At 46.2% G+C, this 25,811-nt stretch overlaps 1 protein-coding gene across 1 annotated transcript in view; it reads left to right on the forward strand.

Annotated features, from left to right (window-relative positions):
- The window catches only part of ARMC2 (armadillo repeat containing 2), a 107,530-nt gene extending 82,378 nt beyond the window's left edge, over positions 1-25,152 (forward strand). The window contains exons 13-18 of the mRNA XM_045865275.3: positions 8,348-8,663; positions 15,119-15,241; positions 15,552-15,665; positions 17,804-17,936; positions 18,274-18,434; positions 23,649-25,152. Coding sequence (XP_045721231.1) covers positions 8,348-8,663; positions 15,119-15,241; positions 15,552-15,665; positions 17,804-17,936; positions 18,274-18,434; positions 23,649-23,806 — 1,005 coding nt within the window. The 3' untranslated portion in view covers positions 23,807-25,152. The remainder of the gene's footprint in view (positions 1-8,347; positions 8,664-15,118; positions 15,242-15,551; positions 15,666-17,803; positions 17,937-18,273; positions 18,435-23,648) is intronic.
- The last annotated feature ends 659 nt before the right edge of the window (positions 25,153-25,811 follow it).

Consider the following 25,811-nt stretch of genomic DNA (forward strand, 5'->3'; position numbering starts at 1 on the left):
AAAATATGTTTGGGTTTGTTTTCTGGAAGAACATGAAGGGATTTTCCCCATTTCTTCTGTAAATATCTATTGGGTAGGAGATCCGGTAAAAGGCCTCAAATAAGCTTTGTAAGACGGGCAATACTTTACAGAGGTCATGGTCCAAAAGGAATAACCTTTATCTACATTCCCATCACTTGCACCCATTGAGCAACTGACTGCCCGTCTAACCCTCTCCATTTTTTTTTTTTAAAAGATTTTATTTATTTATTCATGAGAGACAGAGAGAGAGAGAAAGAGAGAGGCAGAGGGAGAAGCAGGCTCCCAAGGAGCAGGGAGCCCGATGCGGGACTCGATCCCAGGACCCTGGGATCACGACCTGAGCCGAAGGCAGACGCTTAACCATCTGAGCCACCCAGGCGCCCTAACCCTCTCCATTTTTAAATACGGTCAGTTTCTTGTTTTTTTCAAACAGAACTTCCAGAGGCAGGACCGTCATCAGAGCATTCGCAAACACGGTCTGGGACTCGCCTGACGTGTCCTTGCTTGTGCTGCTCTCATTCCATGTAGACTCTCATTCCATGTAGACTTCTTTTCGGGTAAGGGATCATGTTCAGCCTTGTACGCCCAGTGAGCACCGTCTGGTCTGGAATGCTTGGACATCGTCGTGTTGACAGCGGGACCTGGAATGTCTGCAGAGTGTGCTGAAAGCACAAGCATCTGCCGTCTTTCTAGCTGTTCGTCTGTAACACAGCCACAGTAGGGAACAGTCCAGGGGCGCCATGACCTCTCCCTCCCCTCCATCTTGTGTGGGGCCGGTGAGGATTGGCTAGGAAGGCACCTCCACCCCTTCCCCTGGAGCCTTTATATGGCAGCTTGGCTCCCAGCTCGCCCTCTGCCTCCTGCCTGGCAGGAGCGTGCCCTGCGGCTCTCTGCCCAGCCCTGCTGCAGGCACATTCCCAGGGGCTACTGCTAGCATTTGGCTGAGCTTGCTCCTTTTTTCAGCCTTGGCCTTGGTCTGCACCCCTGACCGGGCGGGCAGCACAATAAGCCCTCGGCTTGTTCATTCTTTCCAGTTCCTGCTGCTTTGCCCTCGTGGAACTGGCTCTTCCCCCGCTCAGCACGGAATCTGAACGCCTGATTTATGTCTGCGGACTTAAAAAAGAACAGAGCACAGTGAAATGCTAGTCTTGCCTGCTACTTCGGAGTGAGAGCCACATCCAGAAGCTTGTAGTTGGTGCTCAATAAATGGCTGCAGATGGAATGGATAGATGAGGCATCAAGTGTAGTCTCTTCTGGTTTTTAAGTGATCTTCTGCTTAGATTCTGGGTTTGGAGTCTCCAACATCTCAGATTCTTCCATCTTGTAGGGTTCAGCACTTCTGCAAACTTTTGACCCACTTTCAGGATCCTAGGGTTAACTAGCATTTTCGCAGTAGTGCAGTCCGCCTTCCACATGGGTAAAATTGATCTGCTCTTCGAGCCACCTATAAGTTCGATTAATGCTGAAGTTTCGTTTGAGGGTGGGAAGTTGGGTAAATGTTGCAAATTGCAAATCCTGATTCAGCTCTCAGATCCGCATTGCATGTGAAGTTTCTAACCCAATTTTAAACGGGGCATCTTAAAAATCTTTCTAAAATGTTTTCCTATACTTAGTAGAAGTAGTTCTCTCCTAAGTAAGTGGAGTCTGCTGAACATGGTTTATTCTTTCTGTGGTAGTTTGATATGGTTCCTTCCCTGTGGTCTACATGATGCCCACCAGTTATTTTAAGGCTCGGTAGGAAGGGTGTGGGCCTCGAGGAGGAATATGTTCGCTTTGGCTGACTGACTGTGGGCGGGAGTAATAATGTGAGGTCATGCCGAACTGGTCACATGGGGCCCGATGGTGCACCAGACGCTGCCTTTGACATTTAATAGGCAGTGGATGTTTTTGATCAAGGGGATGACATAAGAGCTGTGCTTCAGGAAGTGGTGTTCATGTTGATCACCGAGGGAGGATCCCACAAGGGTCTGTGGCAGGAGTCTGCAGACAGGCCCTCCAGAGCAGGCATGGGAAGGAGAGGTCGGGGGAGATTTTGAGATGGCAGAGCAAAGGGAACTCGGCGAGTGGTTGATGAGGGGAGCGAGAATCAAAGATACCTGTGGGGCCAAGTCCGGGGGATCGGACAGGTGAGGATTATAGGGAAGGAGGAGGTGGGCTGAAGGAGTTTGGGAATCGGTCTGTAAGCACAGATGGCCCCAGTCTTGCCCCTTCTCACCAGGGTCAGACTTTGGGCACCGTGAGCCCCGTGAAGCCTGAGTCTGCACGTCTCTGAGAAGGAAAGCCTCTTGCGCTGACTGGAGGCCCATCTCTCTCACGTGGAAAGTAACATCCACACACCGTCGCCGCTGGGGTTTGCCAGCTGATCAGTTGAGTCCTGCTCCTTGCTTTGTTCCAGTTAAAGCAATTTCATTTATAGCAGCGCGACGCCCATTGAGACTGAGGACCATGCTTGCTCTGGGGGGCATGACGTATTTGAAACTAAAGAGAATATCCCACAGGCTATGACTGGAAGGCACACTGGAGGTCAGGCCTCTTGCAATAGGCATACCTGCTTGTCTGAGCTCTTGCTGGCTGTAGCTGTTGCTGGGCCCAGTTCCACTTTTATGCAAAATGAGAAAGTCCATACGAACTGGTTATACTGGACTGCTTTCTTTAAACAAAAATTCTCTCTCCTGATTCATCTTCATTTTGATGTTTCAAAATTCATAGCTGTGGTATGAATCTGCAACCTTGTGTTAAATTTAATAAAAATGCACCAAAAGTTCAGGGTTGATTTATAGGTGGTTCTCAGATACTGTCTGAGAATAGAGGAGAGAATCTGTACCTCGAAGGAGACTTGTATCCTGATGAAATGATTTTCTGCTATGGGTTCAAGCCGTGGTCTCTACAAATTGATAATTTGGACCTCTAATTTTTCAAATCTTTATAGAATATTTAAGTAAGTGGCACTCTGTAGACTTGAGAAGGACTGGGTTGTGGGAAAATACATAACCTCTCTATGATACTGTCCAAGGCAGTCCTCTGCACAGTGCCGACCACCCATGGCCAGCCAAGGGGCCTTGTGAGGCCCTCTTGCCCCGCCGGGGCTTTCAGGATTCCAGATGGGTCAGGACAAGCACCACCTCTGCCAACCTCCTGGGAGACTGCTTCTAGTTTGGCCTATTCCATGTTCCCTAGATTTGCAGAGAATATATTTGACGGGGGATGAAAAGCTGCCTTAGGCAACCCTAAGAAGGAGGACAGACACGGTGAGCATAGCAGTCGCTGGGAGCTCAGTGCTGCAAGCCGCTCAGCCTCCCACCCCCATTTGTTGGTCTCGCATGCCATCCTTCAGTTGGCACCCCAGCTCCCAGGAACCACCCCCTCCTTTTTCCATCCGAAGGCAGGGAAAGGGGTATTGTGGCCGCGTTAACTCTTCCTGTGCTGAAGTCCAGAGCCTCTCCTTCCCACATGGGACTCGATAATCGATGCCATGTTAGGGTCCACAGGAGAACTGAAGAATTTTAGAAGTCGAAGGGGCCGAGGGAATTTCTCAAAGAAGAAAAGCCGCACTTAGTCTCCCCCAGATTAGACCACGTGCTGCAGTGGATGGAGGTCACTTGAATTTGGAAGGACAGTGATCTCTAAGTCAAGCTGCCTTTTTCTCCAGCCTAGGATGATCTGGTCTGAATACTCCTGGTAGGTCAGCAACGACAGGGCCAGCAACACCTGCTGCGTTCTACGAAGGAGTAAAACAAACACAGGGAGGCAGAGGTGAAGTAGCAAGGCCTGGGAAGAGGGAGAAGGGAGAAGAAATGGTCCAGCATCCTTCCCAAGACAGCTGTGACATTTGACAGGGTAAATGGAGTACCCTGACATGATTTAGCAAAAAGGATACAACTCCTTTTTACATTTTTTTAAGAAGTCATTCAAAATCACAGAGAAGGTCTTCCCCGTTTTGCTTACTGTGCTTCTGAGGAGATGGGAGAGGGGCACGATCTGGGGCACAGCGTGAAGTCCAGAAACGTCAACAGGGCTCCTGTCGAGTGCGAGTGCGTGCGGGAGGGGACTACCTGGATGGTAGGGCTTGGGAACAGCTTTGTTCAGATGAAAGGACCACACGTTATCACTTTTAATGCGTTAATTTGTATGTCTAAATGCTTGGAACAGTGCCTGGCACGTCATAAACGCTGTGTTCATTGCTGCTGCTGCAACTATGATTATGGCCATTATAATTTTTCAGAGGCAGAACTCATGTGGCGGGTCTTTAATCAGAAATCACATCAAAATTGATGCAAAAAGCTCCTATTCCTCAGCTTAGAAAATATAAAACGGAATATCCTTCGAGGAACCTTATTCTCAGAAATACCCTCGGTCATGGGGTGCCTGGGTGGCTCAGTCGTTAAGCATCTGCCTTCGGCTCAGGTCATGATCCCAGGGTCCTGGGATCGAGTCCCGCGTCGGGCTCCCTGCTCGGCGGGAAGCCTGCTTCTCCCTCTCCCGCTCCCCCTGCTTGTGTTCCCTCTCTCGCTGTGTCTCTCTCTGTCAAATAAATAAATAAAATCTTTAAAAAAAAAAAAAAAAGAAAAAAGAAATACCCTCGGTCGTGTTTGGAAAACGTCCTGCTTTTCTGTTGGGTGTGGCCAGGGTGGAGGAGTGCTTTCCTTCCAGAACCCAGGGAGGAGCCTCTGCCATTAGGAATTATGGGAAGTAACCACAGGTTTTCTGTCAAATGACGGGTACTACAATGAAATTGTGTGCTTGTGTTAGATATAAGACCCACAGACTTCAGCTTTTTTAGGGAACCATCTGGTGATCAGAGACAGACAAAGTGACCCCAGTTCCCAGGAAGGGGATTGTCCCACGTCCTCTTTCTCAAGACCCGCTGCTTTCGACCGCCCAACCCACCCCATCCTCTCCTCCAGAGAGCCGGATTTCACACATTTTTCAAGGTTGAATTCAAATCCATTGGAGGTAATTTTGCACACACACACACACACACACACACTGTTCCCTGGGTGTCCTCTCATCTAAACTCCTCCAAGACCATCGGGTCTGTCCTACACAGTTTAATGCTACTAACATGTTATTGATAGTACATGAAAATGGTTCAGAACAGTGCCCGAATCATTCCTCATGATTTGTGCTTTCCCCGTTTTGTCTTGTTTGCCCTCATAATACAATATTTTCTCCATTCTACGAATGAGTTAATGGAGGCAGAGTGGCTAAGTAAACTCACATGTATGAACTAGACTCACTGGCTCTCCAGCTGGGGATCCTAATCCCTCTCCGTGTCTCGCTTCCTGCTTGGCCCTTTTGGTCTCCGCTCTTACCCCACGTATGTCAGCCTCGTCCTCGCAAATAGATTAGAAGCTCTTCAGAGCCCCTTCTCTCATATTGTTCCTGTGAGTGTATTCTCCCAGGCCCGGAGCATTCAGACTTACCCACTGACTGGCATTCGGGCTCCCTGTGGCCCCGGAGCCAGTTGTCCCGACTGGATGACTGGCTGCCATGGGTCGCGCACTGAGCAGAGGTTTTTCCCAGGGTGAACTCTCTCCTGGACCAGCTCCAGTTCTTGCTGGCGTGTTAGCCTCCGACTTTCTTAATGTTGACAATTAATTCCCAGCTGCACAAGCAGCCGCCTCGCTTCTTCTCCGCCTGCCAGGGAAAACTTTTCTTTCAAGAACAAGCAGGAGCAAGTCGGTATCGGCCGAGTCGCCCCAGGCAAATCCAGAAGTCTTGTCCTTGGTCTGTGACCCTCCGCTCTCTGGCAAAAACAGTCCCTGTGCTGCCCACCCCTCACCCCCCAGGTCCCAGCTAGACCTGGTTCCCTGACTAAAACAGGTCCAGGCCTCTCCCCTTTGTCCCCGTTGGTTAAGGCTGCTAATTACTACAGATCTGATAAACAAAGCCGGGTTTATTGGGAATCCCTCCTGGTGACATATTTGCTTTTTATTTTATTTTTCATTTTACTTTTTTGGGAAAGATTGTATTTATTTGAGAAAGAGTGCCTGCAAGCTGGGGAGGAGGAGGGAGAGGGACAAGCTGACTCCAAGCTGAGAGCAGAGCCCGACTTGGGGGCCCCAAATCACGACCCTGAGATCAGACCTGAGCCAAAATCAAGAGGCTTAAGGGGCTGAGCCACCTAGGTGCCCCACATATTTGCATTTTAAAAGGAGGTAATTCCTTAACTGATCGGCAAAAGGTGAGGCCAAGGAGATCCTATAGGACAGGCCCTGTGGGAGGCAGGGCATGGCTGTAGAAAGGACTCCAGGTCAGGGGAATCCTGGGTTCAAATCCTGACTCACTCCTCGCTAGCTGTGTGACCAGGCAGCTTCTACAAACCCCAGTTTCTTGTCTGTTGAATTGCACAGCGCCTGGCACAATGAGAGTTAGCACCCAGATCATTTACAGCCCCTCCGTGAGTGTCTCTTTAAAGTCTCTTCCTTGGGGTGCCTGGGTGGCCCAGTCGTTAAGCGTCTGCCTTTGGCTCAGGTCATGATCCCAGGGTCCTGGGATCAAGCCCCACATCGGGCTCCCTGCTCCACGGGAAGCCTGCTTCTCCCTCTCCCACTCCCCCTGCTTGTGTTCCCTCTCTCGCTATGTCTCTCTCTGTCAAATAAGTAAAAAATAAAATCTTTAAAGTCTCTTCCTGGGGCACCTGCGTGGCTCAGTAGGTTAAGCGTCTGCCTTCAGCTCAGGTCATGATCCCCGGGGTCCTGGGATGGAGCCCCGCATCAGGCTCCCTGCTCAGTGGAAAGCCTACTTCTCCCTCACCCTCTTCCTCCCCCCGCTTGTGCTCTCTCCCTCTCAAGTAAATAAATAAAATCTTAAATAAATAAGTAAAGTCTCTTCCTCCTAGAGGAATTTCCTCACCATCCGTGGGTAGGGGGAAGGCCAACTATACTCGTTTGTCTGTCTGTTGTAGAATTAAGAACGTAATTGTTTTTGTATCCTGTTTAGTTGTAAATTGTTCTTAGCTTGGGATTTTTAGAAACATTTATTTATTGTGAAATATAGCTGATATGCAGAAAAGTGCATGAAACACATGTACAATTTAGCAAATCGTGATAACGGTGTCACCCACATAACCACTATCCTGGTCGAGAAAGAAAAGTACTGCTTTAAAGTGGTATATTTAGGCACCTGGGTGGCTCAGTTGGTTAAGCGACTACCTTCGGCTCAGGTCGTGATCCTGGAGTCCCGGGATCGAGTCCCGCGTCGGGCTCCCTGCTCAGCGGGGAGTCTGCTTCTCCCTCTGACCCTCCTCCCTCTCATGCTCTCTGTCTCTCAAATAAATAAATAAAATCTTAAAAATAAATAAATAAAAATAAAGTGGTATATTTATATGACACAGTGATTCTCAAATGGGGGTGATTTTGCCCCCAGGGGACATTTAAATCTTTTTGGTTGTGGGGCACCTGGCTGGCTCAGTTGGTAGAGCATGCAGTTCTTGATCTCGGGGTTGTGAGTTCAAACAATGATTAAACATTGTTTCTTCTTAAAACAATGGTTAAACCTTCTTGGTTGTGACATCTGGGGATACCACTGGCATCTCTAGTAGGGGCCAGGAATACTGGTGCTAAACACAGCCCCCCACAGCAAAGCTTATTCTACGCCAGAAGTCTGCGGAGCCCGGTTGGGGAAGAGCGGCTCTCTGATGAACCATTGTGCGGAACACCCGATTTTTGGAAACACAATGCTTCAGTAGGAGGTGAACTCTCAGGGGAAGATTTGGGCGCTCAAGAAACCTGTTAGTGTCAATACTTAGATTTACATAACACGTTATCAGTAATCCTATCCCACTCAACTAATAGTTCTCTGGGAGGGTTAAAAAAAAAAAAGGCTAGCCAGAATTTCAGATGAAGGATCTGAAGTTAATAGCCCTTGCTAATAGCATCCCTCAGTTTTTTTTTTTTTTCTTTTAAACCCATCGAATGATAGCTGTTACAGTCTCATCGCTATTTTTTTTTTTTTAAGATTTTTATTTATTTGTCAGAGAGAGAGAGAGCACAAGCAGGGGGAGCAGCAGAGGGAGAGGGAGAAGCAGGCTCCCCACTGAGCAAGGAGCCCGATGCGGGACTCGATCCCAGGACCCTGAGATCATGACCTGGGCCGAAGGCAGACGCTTAACGACTGAGCCACCCAGTTTGTATTCTTTCATTGTTGCCAAATGTTTTTAATCTCCTCTGCCAATTTGCACCGAGTCAAATACTAGACAAGTTAGTAGAAGCCAGATGTGTTCCATTCTACTATTAAGTAGCTCGTGAATAAACTAAATACTGTTCTCTTTCCCAAGACTGGTCCCGGCCCCAGTGCACTTGTAACCGTCTTCCCTTTACTGCAGGATTTAGTCGTCCGTATTGTCTTTATTCTGGGCAACCTGACAGCGAAAAATAACCAGGCTCGCGAACAGTTTTCCAAAGAGAAAGGGAGCATCCCGACCCTGCTGTCATTGTTCCATACGTTCTACAGACTGGACCTGTGTGCGGAGAAGGGGGCGGCGGGAGCGGAGCAGCCCCAGGCGCCCAGGCCGCGGGCCCAGGCGGAGGACGTGCTCATCAAGCTGACCCGCGTGCTCGCCAACTTAGCCATCCACCCTGGCATCGGCCCGGCGCTGGCCGCCAACCCGCACGCCGTGGGCCTGCTGCTCGCCACGCTGGGTAAGGCCCGCGCCGCCGGCCGCTGCTGCCTGCGGGGGACGCAGCCCCGGGCCCGGCGCGCTGAGGGTTTCGGCAGCGCCTTCGGCTCACTTCCATGAGCCTTCCCAGCTGCAGGCGGGAGACGTCCTCTTCTGCTCCGAACTGCCTCAAAAGTAATATATATATATATATATAAAATTTTAAAATCCAGATTTTAAAAATATATAAAAATATTTTTTCATATATATGTATGAAAAGAAAAAGAAAAAATAGTTACTAAAACCCACTGAAGTGTACACCTTGGAAAGGGTGAATTTTATGGTATGTGAATTTTATCACAATAAAAAAAAAGGTACCAATCAAACTGCCAAAAATTGACCAAACTAAGCACAAAGAGTTTAAAATCCTTAATTTTTCCTGGGTTAGTCCACCTGATGAGAGTGTATCTTTTTCTCAGGTTTGTACAGTAACTGCAGTTATGGCCCCCAGTCATTCAAGTCCCTTTCCCCCTATTATTCACCACAGCACTCTTCCATAACAAACCACCACAGACTGGGTGGCTTAAACCACAGAAATTTGTTTCCCGTGGTTCTGGAGGCTGGAAGCCCAAGGTCGAGGGGCCAGCCAGTGGGGTCTGGGACAAGAGCTCTCCTCTTGACTTATAGATAGCTGCCTTCTCACCAGGTCGTCACATGGCGGTTCCTCAGAATGTACCCTCAGGGAGAGAGAGGATGATCTCTCTCTCTTTCTCTTCTTCTAAGACCACCAATCCTATCGGATAAGGACTCCACCCTTCTGACCTCATCTAACTTTACCTGCTAAAACACCTGTCCCCAGTTACAATCGCATTGGAGGTTAGGGCTTCCACAAATGAATTTGGGGGAGGGGACACAATTTAGTCAATAATATTCTGCTCCTGCCACCCTCCCCAAATTCATGTCCTTCTCACATGCAAAATACGTTTATTCCATCTCAATAGCTCCAGAAGTTTTAACTCATCCTGGCATCAACTCTAAAGTCTAAGGGGCAACATCTCATTTAAATACTAAATCAGATGTTGTGAGACTCAAGATGTGATACATCCTGAGGAAGAATTTCTCTCCTGTGAACCTGTGAAACCGGACATGTTACATGCTTCCAAAATACAGGGGTGGGGCAGGCCTAGGATAGACATTCCCATTCCAAAGGGAGAAACAGGGGAGAAGGAAAAGGTGGCAGTTCCCAGGTAAGTCTCCAAGCTAGCAAGGTGAATTTCATCGTAGTTTAAGACTTGAAAGCAATCTTCTTTGGTTCAGCGCTCTGCCTTCCAGACCCACGGGGGCAGTGGTCCGGCTTCCACATCTCTGTCAGTCAGGGTGCCAGGGTTCTGCAAGCTGGGCTCGTCCTCAGGGCTTCGGGGTGAAGGTGTCTGGCCTGTTGAACCCGAGGCAGTGGCCCTGATTGTGACCTCTCACTCCCCTTTGGGTCATTTCCAGTCTTCTGGAAGAATAATGCCCACTCACAGCCCAATAGCTCTCTCCTCCTGTCCTGTCACACACACGGATAGCTTCCTGTCTCAGAGCCTTTCCGTTCAAACTGGCCGTGTTTCTGCCCATGGAATCCCAGAAGCTCTGTACTGATGGATATTCCAGACGCACGCTTGGTTCCCTCTAGCACATGCTTCCGCACTTTTTGCCATAGGGATAGACTGAAAATTTTCCAGATCTTCAGGTTCTAGTTCCTTCTGCTTAACAATTCTTTCTTCAATTCATCTCTCTCTCCTCACGTTTTACTATACTGTCAGGAGAAGCCAAGCCGCTCCTCAAACACTTTTGCTTAGAAATCTCAGCTAAGGGCGCCTGGGTGGGTCAGTTGGTTAAGCGACTGCCTTCGGCTCAGGTTATGATCCTGGAGTCCCGGGATCGAGTCCCGCATCGGGCTCCCTGCTCGGCAGGGAGTCTGCTTCTCCCTCTGACCCTCCTCCCTCTCATGCTCTCTGTCTCTCATTCTCTCTGTCTCAAATAAATAAATAAAATCTTAAAAAAAAAAAAAAGAAATCTCAGCTAAATATCCAATATCGTTGCCTGCAAGTTCTACCTTTCACAAAACACTAGACTGCAAACATAGTTCAGCCACGTTCTTTGCCCCCTTACAACAACGATCACCTTTCCTGCAGTTTCCAGTAATCTGTTCCTCATTTCCATCTGAGACCTCACCAGAATGGCCTTTTATGTCCATATTTCTACCAACGTTCTGTTCATGATTACTGATGTGTTCCCTAAGAAGATGGAAGCTTTCTCTCCAGCTCTCCTCTTTTCTTTCTGAGCCCTCACCCGAACTGCCTTTAACATTTCTCATTTCTAGCATGCACCTCGGACTCCTCCAGCCTCCCTCATCCCCGGCTCCAGAGCTGATGCCACACTTCTAGGTCCTTGTTACAGCAGCACCCCACTTCGTGGTACCAACACCCATCCCAGTCTGCTAGGCTGCTACAACAAAACAGCATAGACTGGGTGACTTCAGCAACAGATGCATGTCCTCACACTCTGGAGCCCGCAAGTCTGAGATCAGGCTGACATCATGGCTGGGTTCTGGTGAGGTCTGTCGTCCTGGCCTGGGGATGGCTGCCTTCTCACTGTGGCCTCACACAGCCTCTGCTGGCATGCGCCCTCGGAGAGCATGCGCTCTCGCTCTCTTCCTCCTCTTCTTTTTTAAAAATTAAATTAAATTAATTTATTTGTGAGAGAGAGAGAGAGAGGGCACACACACAAGTGGGGGGGGTGGCAGGCAGAGGGAGAGGGAGGAGCAGGCTCCCCACTGAGCAGGGAGCCCGATGTGGGGCTTGATCCCAGGATCCCGGGATCATGACCTGAGCCGAAGACAGACGCTTAAAGACTGAGCCAGCCAGGTGTCCCCCTTCCTCTTCTTATAAAAGCCACCAGCCCTACTGGATAAGGATTCCACTCTTATGACCTCATTTAATCTTAATTACCCCTTAAAAGCTGTATTTCCAAATACAGTTGCATTAGGGCTTCAACATATGAATTTTGGGGAGGGGGCATAATTCAGTCTATAGCACCCCCTTCCACTTTTTAGGCTTTGTCATTTCCCGCAGGCATCCCTGGCCACCAGTGAGCAGGGAAATTAACTGCCGCACAGAGCGATCAACTTAGCTATGACTTACCAAGCTCTGGAAGACTCTCTTGCTGTAAGAAACATTACTACCTGATGAAAATGATGTTTTGGGGTAGCCTTTGAACTATGCCCCCTGCTCTTCATTAAGATCCATATTGAGTCCTTAGTGTGCAATGAGTCCTATGCTAAAGGAGGTTTATCTTAGCCTGCCCAGTCTCCGTATAACAAACTACTAGAGACAGGGGGCTTAAACAACAGACATCTATTTTCTCACAGTTCTGGAGGCTGGAAGCCCAAGGTCAAGGTGCCAGCAGGGTTGGCATCTGGCGACGATGCTCCTTCTGGCTAGCAGATGCTACTTTCCTCCTCTTGTAAGGGTAGGAGCCCTATTGGATGAGGGCCCCATCCTGATGACGCATTTAACCCTTCACCACCTCCTTGCAGGCCCTCGCCCCCGATCCAGTCACACTGGGGGTGACTTCACGTTGGAGCTTCTCCATATGAATTTGGAGAGGAACGCCAACATTCAGTGCATAACAAGGTTTAAAAACATGTAGTGTCTGCTTTCTAGGAGCTCCAAGTCTATGGTGGAGGCATGGCAGGTGTTTGGACAGGAAACTGATGATAAGCACCAACAGCAAGGCGTACACAGGACATGAGGCCCGAGGAGTTGGAACCCCAGAACTTGTCTCTAGAGGCCAGTCTCATTGCAGAGGGTATTTAAAAAAAAAAAAAAAAAAAGGTGCCTGGGTGGCTCAGTCATTAAGAGTCTGCCTTCCGCTCAGGTCATGATCCTGGGGTCCTGGGATAGAGCCCCACATCAGGCTCCCTGCTTGGTGGGAAGCCTGCTTTTCCCTCTCCCAGTCCCCGCTGCTTGTGTTCCTGCTCTCACTGAGTCTCTGTCAAATAAATAAGAAATCTTTAAAAAATAATAAAAATAAAAAAGAAAATTTAAAAAAATGTTTCTAATAAGGACTAGCCCTTCCAGCAAGCTCCCAGATTTAGACATTTGCTGCCTTAGCGGCAAGCTCCAAACTCTAGACTGATTACATCCGTGAGCCAGCTGCACAGGGCTGTGTGATTCTCTCCAGCCCTCTGGCAGCAAATGATTGCCCAAGGTGGCTCTAGTGGGCACTCAGGAAGATGCAACGGAAAGAGCAGATGGTTGAGTCAGAAACACCCAATTCAGATGTGGGTTCTATGAAGTCAGGCCTCTATTTAACGCCGCTCAGCCTCAGTGGTCTCATATGTAGAATGGGATATTAGGAGGTTAATATGGACTGAATTGTATCCGCCACTCCTCAGCTTCATATGTTGAAGCCCTAACCCTCAGTGTGATAGTGTTTGGAGATGGAGCCTTTGGGAGATCATTAGGTGTAGACAAGGGAATGAAGCTAGGGTGCTCGTGGTGGGATTAGCGTCCTTATAAGAAGAGACGCCGGAGAGCTTGTTCTTGCTTTCTCTCCACCATGTGAGGACACAGCGAGAAGGTGGCCATCTGTAAGCCAGGAAGGGTTCTCACCAGAACCCAACCACGCTGGCATCCTGACCCCAACTTCCAACCTCTAGAACTCTGAGAAAAGAAATTTCTGTTATTTAAGCCCCAAATCTGTGGTATTTTGTTATGGTGGCCTGAGCTGAGACAGATGCACCTTTCGAGTATGAATTATTGTAGGTTCAAATGCTTATAAGTGCATTTGAAGTATTATTAATCGTTTACTTTTGTGGAGCTGAGTGCGCGTACAGCTCTTGATGCTGTTGTGATGGATGCCCAGTAGCTGTGGGTACCTACCCTCTTGCCCTAGATGCCAGACACCATACAGAAGGTGGTGCTACCGAAGAGCTACCCTTTCCTTTCCTGGACGAGCTAATGAATTTTCCTCCCAAGGCAAGAGAAAAAAACCAGATTCCCGAACACTGCCCTGGGTCTAGTGTCATCAGTGTGGAGGTGGAGGGAACTAGGGCTTCTAACTGGCTTTTCCACATCTGCCGGGAGGTGAGTCTGGAGGCTGAGTGAAAGGGACGGACAGACTCACTGAGGGTCTCATGTGCTGAGTAAGAGCTCAATCCTTCACTCGTTGGTGCATTCAGCAACTATTTATTGAGCACCCCTATGTGCCAAACTGTTCTAGCTGCTGGGAATGCAACAATAAATAAAACAGACCAATCCCTGTTCTCGTAGAGCTTACATGTTAGGACCAGAAGACAAACGTTAAACACATAACAGGTCAGATAATTACGTGTGCTCTGGAGCAGATGAAAGTAGGATAGGGGAAAGAGAATAATGGATGCTATTTTATGTAGGGAGGCTAAGGAAACTATGTTCAATAAGGTGACGTCCAAACAACAACCTGAAGGATGTGAGGAGTGGACCAAGTGGATAACTGGAAACAGTATATTCTAGACAGAGGGAATAGCAGTGCAAAGGAACAGGAAGGATCATGTTGATATGTTAAAAAAAAAAAAAAAAAAAGGGCAAACAGACCAGTGTGGTTGGCACTGGGGACCTCAGGGCTGGAACAGCAAATGAGACCTGAGATATCAGAACTGGGGCTGCCCAGGGGCGCCTGGGTGGCTCAGTTGGTTAAGCATCCAACTCTCGATTTCAGCTAAGGTCATGAACTCGGGGGTCATGAGATCGAGCCCTGCATCGGGATCCACGCTGGACGTGGAACCTGCTCAAGATCCTCTCTCTTCCTCTCCCTCTGTGCCCCCCCCAAAAAGAACTGGGGCTGCCCAGGTAGGGCCTGAGGCCAAAGTAGGACAAGTGATGTTAGCTGACTTACTATTAAAGGATTGCTGTGTTAAGGATAGACTCAGGGAGGAAGGTGAAAGAAGAGAAGCCAGTTATGAGGTGAGGGATCGGCCAGGTGGTAGTAGAAGAGGTGAGAAGTGATCAGATTCTGTGTGTTTGGAGGGCAGCATGGATAGGAGTTATGGACAGATGATGCCCTAAGGGTCATTCTGCTAAGAGGTAGAGGAGTGAGGAGGAGACAGGGTAGAGCACCCAGGAGCACTCAGGAACACTGCAAACCAGTGGGGATGAGACACAGCTTGGCTTGCCGGTGTGTTGGCACCTTCATTTGACTATAATCACAGAACCTAGATCAGCCCAATTTTTCCAGACCCCCTGTGGAGGGATTGAGCTTAGAGTGTTCTAGAACCTGGTCAGGAGTGGTCCCCTGTGTTTGGTGCATTTCCCTGCAGGGAGAGTCCTGGGAAGTAAAGCAGGAAACAATGTCCCTGCACGGACTTCGTTGGGGATAACGGCTTGACCCTGGCGCTGCTGCTGGGACAGTTAGGAGGTCATGTTTCTGCCCCAGCGATGAGTCTTCCATACATTCTTCCTAACTTTCTTTCAGAACACAAGTCAATTGAGGATTGTGAGGAGCTGGTGATCAATACTACGGCCACAATCAACAACTTATCTTACTACCAAGTGAAGAATTCCATAATTCAAGACAAAAAGCTATATATTGCTGAATGTAAGGTTCAGAATTGGGTTTGGGTAGATGAATGTTTGTTTAAGATTTCGACTTTATTAACGAAACACAGAACTGGTGTCATTCATATTTTCTGATTTCTTGTACAATATCAAAGAGCCCAATTTGATTCTAAGAAATCAGAATATGGGGGAAAGGTAGGGTCTTAGTTCTTGCTAAAGTCCCTTAGTTTGTGTTTTATTGTCACTTTTAAAATTTTGAGTTTCTGATATTTAGTATGATGCTGATGTCTAATAGCCTTGAAATTAAAAGTTAAATTCACTGATTTTATGTCTCTGGTCCCCAAACCCAGTGCTCATAAAGCTTCTTGTGAGTAATAACATGGATGGAATCCTAGAGGCTGTGCGTGTTTTTGGAAACCTCTCCCAGGACCAGGACATCTGCGATTTCATTGTGCAGAAAAATGGTGAGTTGATGACACTTAATGTTCATAAGCATGTTCTTCTTGCCAGTAAGCAGCTAAGCAGTTTTGAGCGTGGGTCATGACAACTTGTTTCCACCCTCGGACGAGCAGTGCTTTACATTCCCCTCCACCCGTGCTTACGGCCTTCAGCTCCGCATGCCGAGATAGACCTGGACAGTGTTCTCCCTGTTCCTCTCTCAACTGTGTGTGGTCTTCAGAGCTCTGAGACGGCATGTGTGTGTGTGTGTGTGTGTGTGTGTGTGTAAGGGAAACAAGTAATCTACAGTCATCGTTACTGTCCTTGAGAACGGACTCAAGAGACATTCTCCTTCATGTACTAGAATGTCTGTAACAGTACAGCTTGTAATAGCAAAAAATGGAAAAAGCCTAAGTGTAAATACATTATGACATTCACACAACAAAAAGTTCTACATCGGGGGGCCTGGGTGGCTCAGTTGGTTAAGCGTCCAACTCTTGATCTCAGCTCAGCTCTTGATCTCAGAGTCGTGAGTTCAAGCCCTGCCTTGAGCTCCACACTGGGCAGTGGAGTCTACTTACAAAAAAAAAAAGTTCTACATCAATTAAAATAAATGAACTAGAGGTTCATGGATCAACGTGAACCAGCCTCAAACATGTAATACAGGAGTGAAAAAGCTAGTGATAGCAGGGTAGATAAAGAATAATGCCATTAAGTAGGTTTTAGAACATGCATAACAATCATGAGTATTGTTTATGTAACGTACTTATGTAGTAATGGTATAAATGGTACAAATGGCATTTGGAAATAAGACAGAAGTCACCTTTGGAGGGGAAGGGATGCCCAAAGATATAAAATTGGGTTCATAACATTTTATTTCTTCAACTGGGTGGTGGGTACCCAAATAACCATCCTCTATATGTCTCAAATATTTCATGTAAGAATAATAACTAAAAATTCCTAATTATCCATGATAGCAAATTTAGATAATACAGATATTGGGGGGGGAATCAGCAGCAGTAAACTGTCACTCATCATCTCACTCCCCCAGAGAGTGTAAACTGTTAACGTTTCGGTGTACATTTTTAGATCTTTTTTTTAAGATTATTTATTTGAGAGAGAGAGACAAGAGCGCGCGTGTGCATGAGTGGGGGGAGGGGCAGAGGGAGAGGGAGAAGCAGACTCCCCACTGAGCAGGGAGCCTAACGCGGGGCTCGATCCCTGGACCCCCGCCCGCGCCGGGGATCACACCCTGAGCCGAAGGCCAGGACCCCCAGGATCATGACTTGAGCCAAAGGCAGACACTTCACCGACTGAGCCACCCAGGCGCCCCCATTCTTTAGACTCTGAAACACACACATATATGTGTCTGACCGATCCATGGGACCAAAGTCAGAGCAGGATGGCCACATGTCAGGTGTGGGGGAGAACAGGAGGAGGCAGAGGACACACTTTATCCAACCTCCCCCAAACTTTTGCCTGGCCCCTGCTGGGGGTGTTAAGAAAACAGGACAAAGAGTTCCATTTCCTAGAAGTAAAGGAAAGTGGTTCCCAAAGGTGGGGGGCCTGTCTTGACCTGAGCTGCCCTCTACCCTGGAAGCCCTGCCTTGCTACGGGCCGGTTTCCAGCCCCCTGAGCAAGTCTTCTCTTACAAACCCTGGAAGACTTCAGAGAAGATCTCAACAGGAGCCTACAATCCTCCCCCGGGGTTGTGTATTTAAAGAAAATTGCTGGTGAAGGTTCAAAAAGGCCCTTAAGAAGAATCAGATGTTAGAGATGAATGCCACCCGTGTGGTTGGACCCAAGATTTTTTTTTCCCCCCTTTTCTACCAGAAGGGACTGTATCGTTGCCCTGGAGAAGGAGCTGCTGTCTGGGTCAGATACAGCACTACTTGGGGACCGAGGACCTGGGATGGGGAGCAGATTCTAGATGCAGTGGATGTTGGCAAACCTGAGGCTGGGCATGGCGAAAGCCTTAGGAAGAATGGATTAAGTCCCCTAGCAGAGTTTCCAGTTTTGTGAGCCACTCCCCATTTCCCCTTTGCCATTTGTAAAATAAGGCACATCTGGGAACCCTGAGCTTTATTGGTCCACCATTTGTAAAATAAGGCACATCTGGGAACCCTGAGCTTTACTGGTCTGCATTTATTCTCTACCCTCCCAGTACATAAGTTCATGATTGCACTGCTGGATGCTAAGCATCAGGATATTTGCTTTTCTGCCTGTGGTGTTCTCCTAAATCTCACTGTGGATAAAGACAAGCGTGTCATCCTGAAAGAAGGAGGCGGCATTAAAAAGTAAGTTTCAAGGTGTGGAGCCCTGACTCTCTCATAGTTTCCCAGGGAGCTTGGGTCCCTCTTGTCATTCTCCCAGGGTGGAGGTATTTCAACGTTTGGAACCGCCAAGCTATGGCTAAAGAGGGAATTTAAGTTCCACTGGCCTCTTAAAATAATTCAGAAGTAGGTTATTGTTACTTTGTAGCTACTTAAATGTGTAGATGTGAAAATTTTAAAAATAATCACTGAATTACATATAATACGTATTAAATAATGCAGAAGGATAATCATTATGCTAAAAATACAAAAAAGAGATTCTGACCTAATGACTTCTCAATTTGACTTTTTGAAAACTCAGGTTGGTGGATTGTTTAAGACATTTTGGTCCTACTGATTGGCAGCTGGCCTGCTTGGTTTGCAAAACTTTATGGAACTTCAGTGAAAATATCACCAATGCTTCATCGTGTTTTGGAGATGAAGACACCAACACGCTCTTAGTCCTGCTGCCATCATTTTTAGGTAAGACTCCTGACTGTGAGTCTGTGGGTTTTATCAGAGTAAGAGAATTTTTTTTTTCTGTGACCTGCATGAATGAAGATTGGTATGTGTTTGAGTAGCTGTGTAAATTTGGAATATCTGGAAGAGGCTGAATGTTATTTACAGTGGGGACACAAGGACGTTTAACTCATTGGATACTGTCATGATTTCTGTCGCTTTTTCTTTTTTTTTGCATTTTTATAGACTGCCTAATTCCAAGATTTCAACATAAATTATTGCTATTGTTTAAAAATATATAGATGTTGCAATTGAGAAAATATGGCTAAAAGCTACTCGGAATTAAGTCATGCTTTTAATATATCTATGCATTTTATTTTTTTTAAAAGAATTCTTTATTTTGAGAGAAAGAGAATGAGAGAGTGAGCACCGGGGATGAGGAGGGACAGAGGGAGAGAGAGAATCTTAAGCAGACTCCCCCCTGAGCAGAGAGCCCCATGTGGGGCTCGATCTCACAACCCTGAGATCATGACCTGAGCTGAAACCAAGGGTCAGAAGCTTAACCGACTGAGCCACCCAGGTGCCTCCAGATCCATACATTTTAATTAGCAGCTATATTAATTATAATGTGGAGGAGCATCTGTGAAACAATTTTGATATTACAGTGGGGTTCAGACCATTGAAAGGCAGGAAATCACTGATACAAACCAAAGGTAAGAGGATAGTTTTTTACACTAAAAAAAAGAAGGTTTTTTAGGAGAATTTTTTTTCATCCTGGGTTAGTCTAAAAACAATGGTTTGAGTAAGTAAATGAGCATTTTCTATAATCCTTTCCCCCAAATGGGGGCAATGTCCCTGCCATTGCCCAGGCACTGTGTTGGATCAGCAAGGCTAAGTGGAGAGGCTCAGTGTGACTTAGCAGTCATGGATTCAAACCCTCGTGCTCTTCTGTGGTGTGATTGGACCAGAGAATTTCAGGACCGGTCTTTTCATATCTACGACGGGGACATGGTAATTCCTGCCTCGCTCCAGGGAGTAGTGAGGATCATATAGAGTGCATCAGGAAAAGACCAGAGGACCATAGCCGGACAGTTCTGAGTTTAAAACCTTGCTTTAGTCACTCCTAAGTTTTTGACGTTGGGCTTAACCTCCCTAAATTTATATTTTCTCATCTCTAAGCTAGGGACAATCGATGGGCACTTTGCAGAGTTTTTGGACTGGTACAGGAGGAGATATATGCAGAGAGCCTGATAGAGTCCGGGACCCACAGCCTGACCGTGAAGGTGCTTTGTAAATTCTACGTGTTGTAACAATGTTATTAAACAGGAGCTCAGAACCAGAAGTTATCTGAAAGACTTGGGATTGCTAAATTGATGTGAAATTTGCTTTTTCCCCCGGTAAAAATAATGGTCTGTGTGTAGGAGTGAGGAAAAATGAACATGATTTTAAATCATTGAGGTTCACAGTGTGTTCTGTGAACGCTGAGCTTTCTTAGGTTGCCAGGAACAGAAGTCCGTGCTCAACTTGCCTTAATTCAGTTCTCAGGTGTGGCAGAACATTGGAATCAGGTGTGGAATTTAAAGAACACACACTTGTCCTGACCCCATCCCCAGAAATTCTGATTTAGGAACTCTGGGGTGAGGCCCATTGTCTGCATTTTTTTTTCCCCAAAGTCCCACAGGTGAGTTTGCTCTGCAGCCAGGCTTGAGAACCCCTCCCCTGGTTAATGAAGGACTTTAAGGGAAGGGTGCACCTTGCACAAAGCCTGCTGGAGAGGCACTGGAAGGTTCTGGATGAAACCAGAGTCCGCGACTGACCCCTACAGTAGCAGGCCGTCAGCTGCTCCGCCCTGCTGGAGACGCAACTCTGCTCTGTGTCTGCTGGTCTGCACAAAGTCCCTGTAGGCTCCCGCTCGGGCCTGGCTCCAAGTAGCTCAAGGCTGCTGCTTGCTGCCCATGGCAGGAGTCTCCCGCGCTGTTGGCTCACCTTCTATTTGTCTCCCATTTGGGGAAGAGGTGTGATTGGTTCCGTGCATCACTCCCTGGGGCTATCGGGCCTTCAGGGCTTAGGCAGCAGCTGCCTCCACCACAGGCTGTCCCTGGCTTCCTTTTGCACTTAGGTCCAGGGCAGTCAACCATAATAGCAAAATGGCGGGGCGTGGGACACAAGGGCCCCTTTGAAGCGGGTGTGGGCACAGCCAGCTCATCGGCAGGTACAGAACCTGGCAGGTGCTTCATTCTAGTAGGCCCAGTGCCTGCTCCCCCTCCATCAACCTTCCCTTAGAACCAGGTTGGGCCTCTCCTTGTGCTTCCCCAACCTCTGAGCCTTTGCGTGTGCCGTACCCCTTACCCGCCTAGCCAGGTGCTGCTGTCCCGGCAGGCCCTTTCCGCATCCCTTTTCAAGCCCATGGTCTAGTCGTAGGAAATCTGTACTTCTTAAATAGCAATCATGAACGGTGTAACTTCTCCTGTATTATTGTTTTGTAACTTTGATCTTGTTTCCCCACTCTAGTTGAGCCACGTTAGGGAAAGAATATTGCCTCATACGAAGGTCCTTGATAGATGCCTGTGGACTGGCTAACTTTCTAAATCCACCCTCCCCCCCCCCCCCCACCCCCTGGAAGGGGACTGTGGCGTGGGTAACAAAAATAAAGCCAGTTGATCAGGGAGCCAAGCAACCGGCACTGTGTGTGTGTCAGGGATTTCCCAGGTGACCACAAGGCCTTCCTTACAAACCCTAAGGACTGGGCTGTTTCCTGGTTTCTCCCTCCACAGACCCTTGTTTCTGACAGGGCTGTAGCTGCGTCTGACCAGTTGGGCAGCAGCAAGTCCTATGGATATGAGGGGTGAGAGTGGGCTTGAATTGCAGTTCTTGCACAAAGATAGCCAATTCTTGATCTCAGGGTTGTGAGTTCGAGCCCCACACTGGGTGTAGAGATTACTTAAATAAATTTTTTAAAAATCGCACTAATAAGCCCATTCCAAACAGCATGGACCATGAAGACTATGCCTTATAATAGGGCAATAATTAAACCCTCAATAGCTACCTGGTGCTGACCGCAAGCTGCAAGATAGTGTAGTGAGTAGGAGAAGCTTTTATTGATGCCACAGGATACTTAAGCTATAATAGAGATTGTGGTATAATGATCACTGAGAAATTTGTTTTGAGTTCTTTACCCCTTTCTATACCTTTCTAATACCTTGCTTTAAATTTTAGTATTAGAAGTATGCTGTGCACGAAGAAAGCTTAAGAATGATTGGTTATCTAAATCAGTGCTCTTCACGCTGTATCCAGCATCTTTAAAAAAATGAGGTAGCAAAGAAAGAAAATACCAGAATATATCACATGTAGTAAAGCGAAGTATTCTATTGTGAAACAGTTGTTATTTGTACATAAGTTTGTAAGTAACAATGTACAGTCATAACATATGTATTTTTTAGGTCACAGTCAAGAGTTTGAAAATCACAGATCTCAATTCACCTCTGCCATTCTTGGCAGTCAAGTTCCAAAATGTAATACTTTCTTAAGTATTTGCCTATTTACTTTGAAACTGCAGACTGCTTTTCTCTTAGCTGTAGCTATTTGGCCACTTTTGTTATCTTGTCTAACCTGATTTACAAATTAATAGGGTCCAAGTGTGGATTAACTAATTCTAGGCCAAACGTCAAGAAAAGTAATACAGTCTTGACCTTAGATCGAAAAAAGCCCCAAAACGGCCAAATCGAGATTTGCTAAACCTACTAAATCCAACCAAAGCCCTGGCAGAGGAAGGAACTGCCAAGCCTCTTGAATAAGAGAATTCATTGTCTCATAGAAGTCTGTGCTCAGAAAACCTGCAAAAGAGTGAGCCAGAAGATGATCTAGAAATCCAAAAGTGCTGTGTCTCTCAGGGTCCTCTTATGTGCAGGTAGCCTGGTGGGAAGGGCTTTGAAGGCACCAAATGCCACCTGCATCCTCCTGTCAAGGCCTGGTTAGCGTGTGGCTGGGGAGATGCAGGTTTGCTCGCCGGGCCTCCGTGGAGCACCTTGCTGGAGTGTTTGTCTGTGCAGAACTTCTCTCAGCACTACATAGCTGTGCTCTTGCTCGGGGGAAGGGAGGGGACAAACGGGGGATTCCAGGCCCCCTTATCTCGTGCTGAGTGCCTCCACTAACACCAGCAGTGCCAAAGTACATGGGATCAAGGAAAATAGTGTAGAAAATTTGATGTAGACAGTAATAAAGCATTTTATAATGGGATTTTAATTGGCCCCATGGGAAAAAAAAGTTTGCTCGTTATGTAAGGAGCCATATTTGTGGTCACTTTTGGGCTTCGTGGTTCCCACTTAGAAAATCGGCCTCTGCCACAGACCTTGGGAGTGGTAGAGCTGATTTTCTGAGTGGCAGGCTGGTGCATTTTCCTGAAGTCCTTCACATGGGGCGTGAAGCCCAATATAAACAAGTAAAAATGCCGTGGCAGGTTGGCACAGAGACCTTTGTGGCCATTTATCTTCCTATTTGGGTTGGACATACTTACGGTGTTTGCAGAACTCAGGGTGTCCTTGGACTAAGAAGCAAGCTAAGATTGTAATTTTGCTGCTTTTTTTTTTTTTTTTTTACTAGTGTTTTTTGCATTATACATAGAGTCACTGGGATTCTAATACCCCTTGGGATTCTCAGAGTCTCCTACTATTCACTGTTCTTGGCAAGAGCACGGGGGATTGCCTTTTCCAAGCAGCACGTTGGGGCTACTTTGAAGCCAGCAAAATTGATTTTCAAGTCAAGTTTACAGTGCCAAAGTCAACTGTGCTACTTTCCCAAAAGATTTCCTGACTTCTTTTATATCTGTCAATCGCTAAAGTAATTAACTTTTCTAATGTGCAGATAAGGAAGTAACTATTAATATTTTGTCTCTTCTGAGAAATTGTGATCTGACTTTTGGATGTGCACTTACATAGAAACACTTAGGGATTAGTTGAAATAAGAGCTCAATTCCATCTAGGATTTTTTTCTTTTGAGAAGATTATTGTCCTTTTTTATTAAGAGATTATGAATATTTTAAAATAAGTATAGTCTAAAGCGCCAAAGAGAGTAAAGAACTCCTTCTATAAAACAACATTTTAACCCCCAAATCATTATCTGTGTCCTATTGGAATCAGAGATGACCCAGGATAAGTTTAACTTACGCCAACAAAAATTAAACTTTATCCAATAGGATTACATTTCCGAATAATCGCCGTAATTTTAATTTTTCCAATATAGATGAAGAACTAGCACTGGATGGCAGTTTTGACCGAGACCTAAAAAACTATCACAAACTCCAGTGGGAAACAGAATTCAAACCAGTGGCACAGCAGCTTCTAAACCGAATTCAGAGTCATCACACCTTCCTGGAACCCCTGCCTATTCCTTCTTTCTAACACGATGCAGCTTAACAACAGAAACAGGAAGTCAGGTCTCCTTCATTCTTGAGCAGTGGTAACAAACACGAACATTTGTTTTTCTGTATTGGCAAATATTGAAAGTTTTTCAGATACTGATTTTAGGGAGTAGTCTAAGGATTTTAAAAGAAATAAGCATTTTTTTCTCATTAGGTATTATGGAAAAATGAATATAAATGTACTTTCTGCTACGAGAAATGTAAGATGAAAATATATCCATGGTTTTTCTAAGTAAATGACTTTTTCTATTCTCTAGTCAATACTTCAGTTCTAATCTTAAAATCCCAATTTAACAATTCTGGAATTTAAGTGTTTGTCAGTTCAGTAGTTAAATGAACTGTGCGATGAAGAAATTAGATTTTTGTATATGGGAAGAATGGTGGTCAACACTATGAGGAACACATTCCTACATAAACATCTGTACTAATTCTTACATCCTCCAATAATAATTTTCTGGTTAGGTACTAGTATTTTTCTGGTTTTATTAAGAGCAAGAGTAAGCAGAAACATTTAGAAAAGACTACTTTGGGCAATCTACTCTTTATTAAATAAGTAAAATAAGTGGAAAAGGGAGTATCTTACCTCTTTCTTCTCATTTGAAATAAAATGACCAGACCAGACCGTCCTTCCTAATTGTAATTTTCTGTGACTAGGGAGGTAATATAATGTCCTAGAAAGGGTCTAGGCTTAGGTATATGGCAGATCTCAGTTTGAATCTTAGCTATCTCCTGCTTCGGCCTTGGGCAAACAACTTAATTTCTTTAGCTTCAACTGTAAAATGGGAATATTTTATTATAGTTCAATTTGGAAAAAAAAAAACATTAAATGGGCAAATTGTCTGTCTGATGTGGTTAGTAGGTGCTCAATAAATAACATGATGGTGATTATTAGTTTGCCATTCTTTGCAGGGTAAGTTTGGCCATTGAATAAATGATAAAAACCAAAGAAACTGAGATTACCATTACCCTATATTAGCCAAGTGAAGATTTGGAAATAAAAGTAGATGTACTACTCTGCTCGGAGAAAAGCTGTTATTAATGGCTCTTCACCCTGCAAAATGCCAAGACTGATGGGAAGAAGGCAGGCATGCAGGTACCCCAGACTGGATGGCTCTCAAAGACCAGTAGAAAATACCTAAATTTCCAGGAAGAAATAGACTTTTGTAGGGCCCTTCTAGTCTGGGGCTTGTCTCTGGTGAGGACTCAGCAAAATCCCCTGGGGACATGCCTTATTGTATAGTGTGAAGGGCTCATCTCTCAAAACGATTTAAAGATCTAAGTGTTTTTACAATTTTTAAATTTTTTTTTATCCATGGCAGGCTATATATTCTACTTTCAGTGAAAAAGATTAAACTATTTCCCCCCCTAAAACAGCCCCCTCAGTATTTATAACTAATATAATTCATGGTGGAATATCACTATACCTGTTCTTCATATAAACTCCTCACCTTCAGACTCATAGGCAAGCCAGACCTTTTGGAGACATCTATCTGCCCCCTCCCCTTTCTTAAGATTTTATTTTTTAAGTGAGCTCTACATTGAACATGAGACTCGAACTCCCAACCCTGGGATCAAGAGTCGCATGTTCTACTGACTGAGCCAGCCAGGTGCCCCTGCCTTTTTAAAAAAGTGATAAAAAACACGTAACATAAAATTGACCATACTATTTTTTTTTTAAGATTTTATTTATTTGCGAGAGAGAGAATGAGAGACAGAGAGCATTAGAGGGAGGAGGGTCAGAGGGAGAAGCAGACTCCCCGCCGAGCAGGGAGCCCGATGCGGGACTCGATTCAGGGACTCCAGGATCATGACCTGAGCCAAAGGCAGTCGCTTAACCAACTGACCCACCCAGGCCCCCTGACCATACTATTTTTAAGTGTACAGTTCAGTAGCGTTAGGTATATTCACATTGCTCTGCAACAGAACTCTAGAACTTTTTCATCTTGCAAAAGTAAAACTCTATATCTGTTAAAAAAAAAAAAAAA

The sequence above is a fragment of the Mirounga angustirostris genome, unplaced genomic scaffold, assembly GCF_029215605.1.
Source record: "Mirounga angustirostris isolate CCGP_5_RB_7025 unplaced genomic scaffold, mMirAng1.0.hap1 SCAF_8, whole genome shotgun sequence".
NCBI classification, from domain to species: domain Eukaryota; kingdom Metazoa; phylum Chordata; class Mammalia; order Carnivora; family Phocidae; genus Mirounga; species Mirounga angustirostris.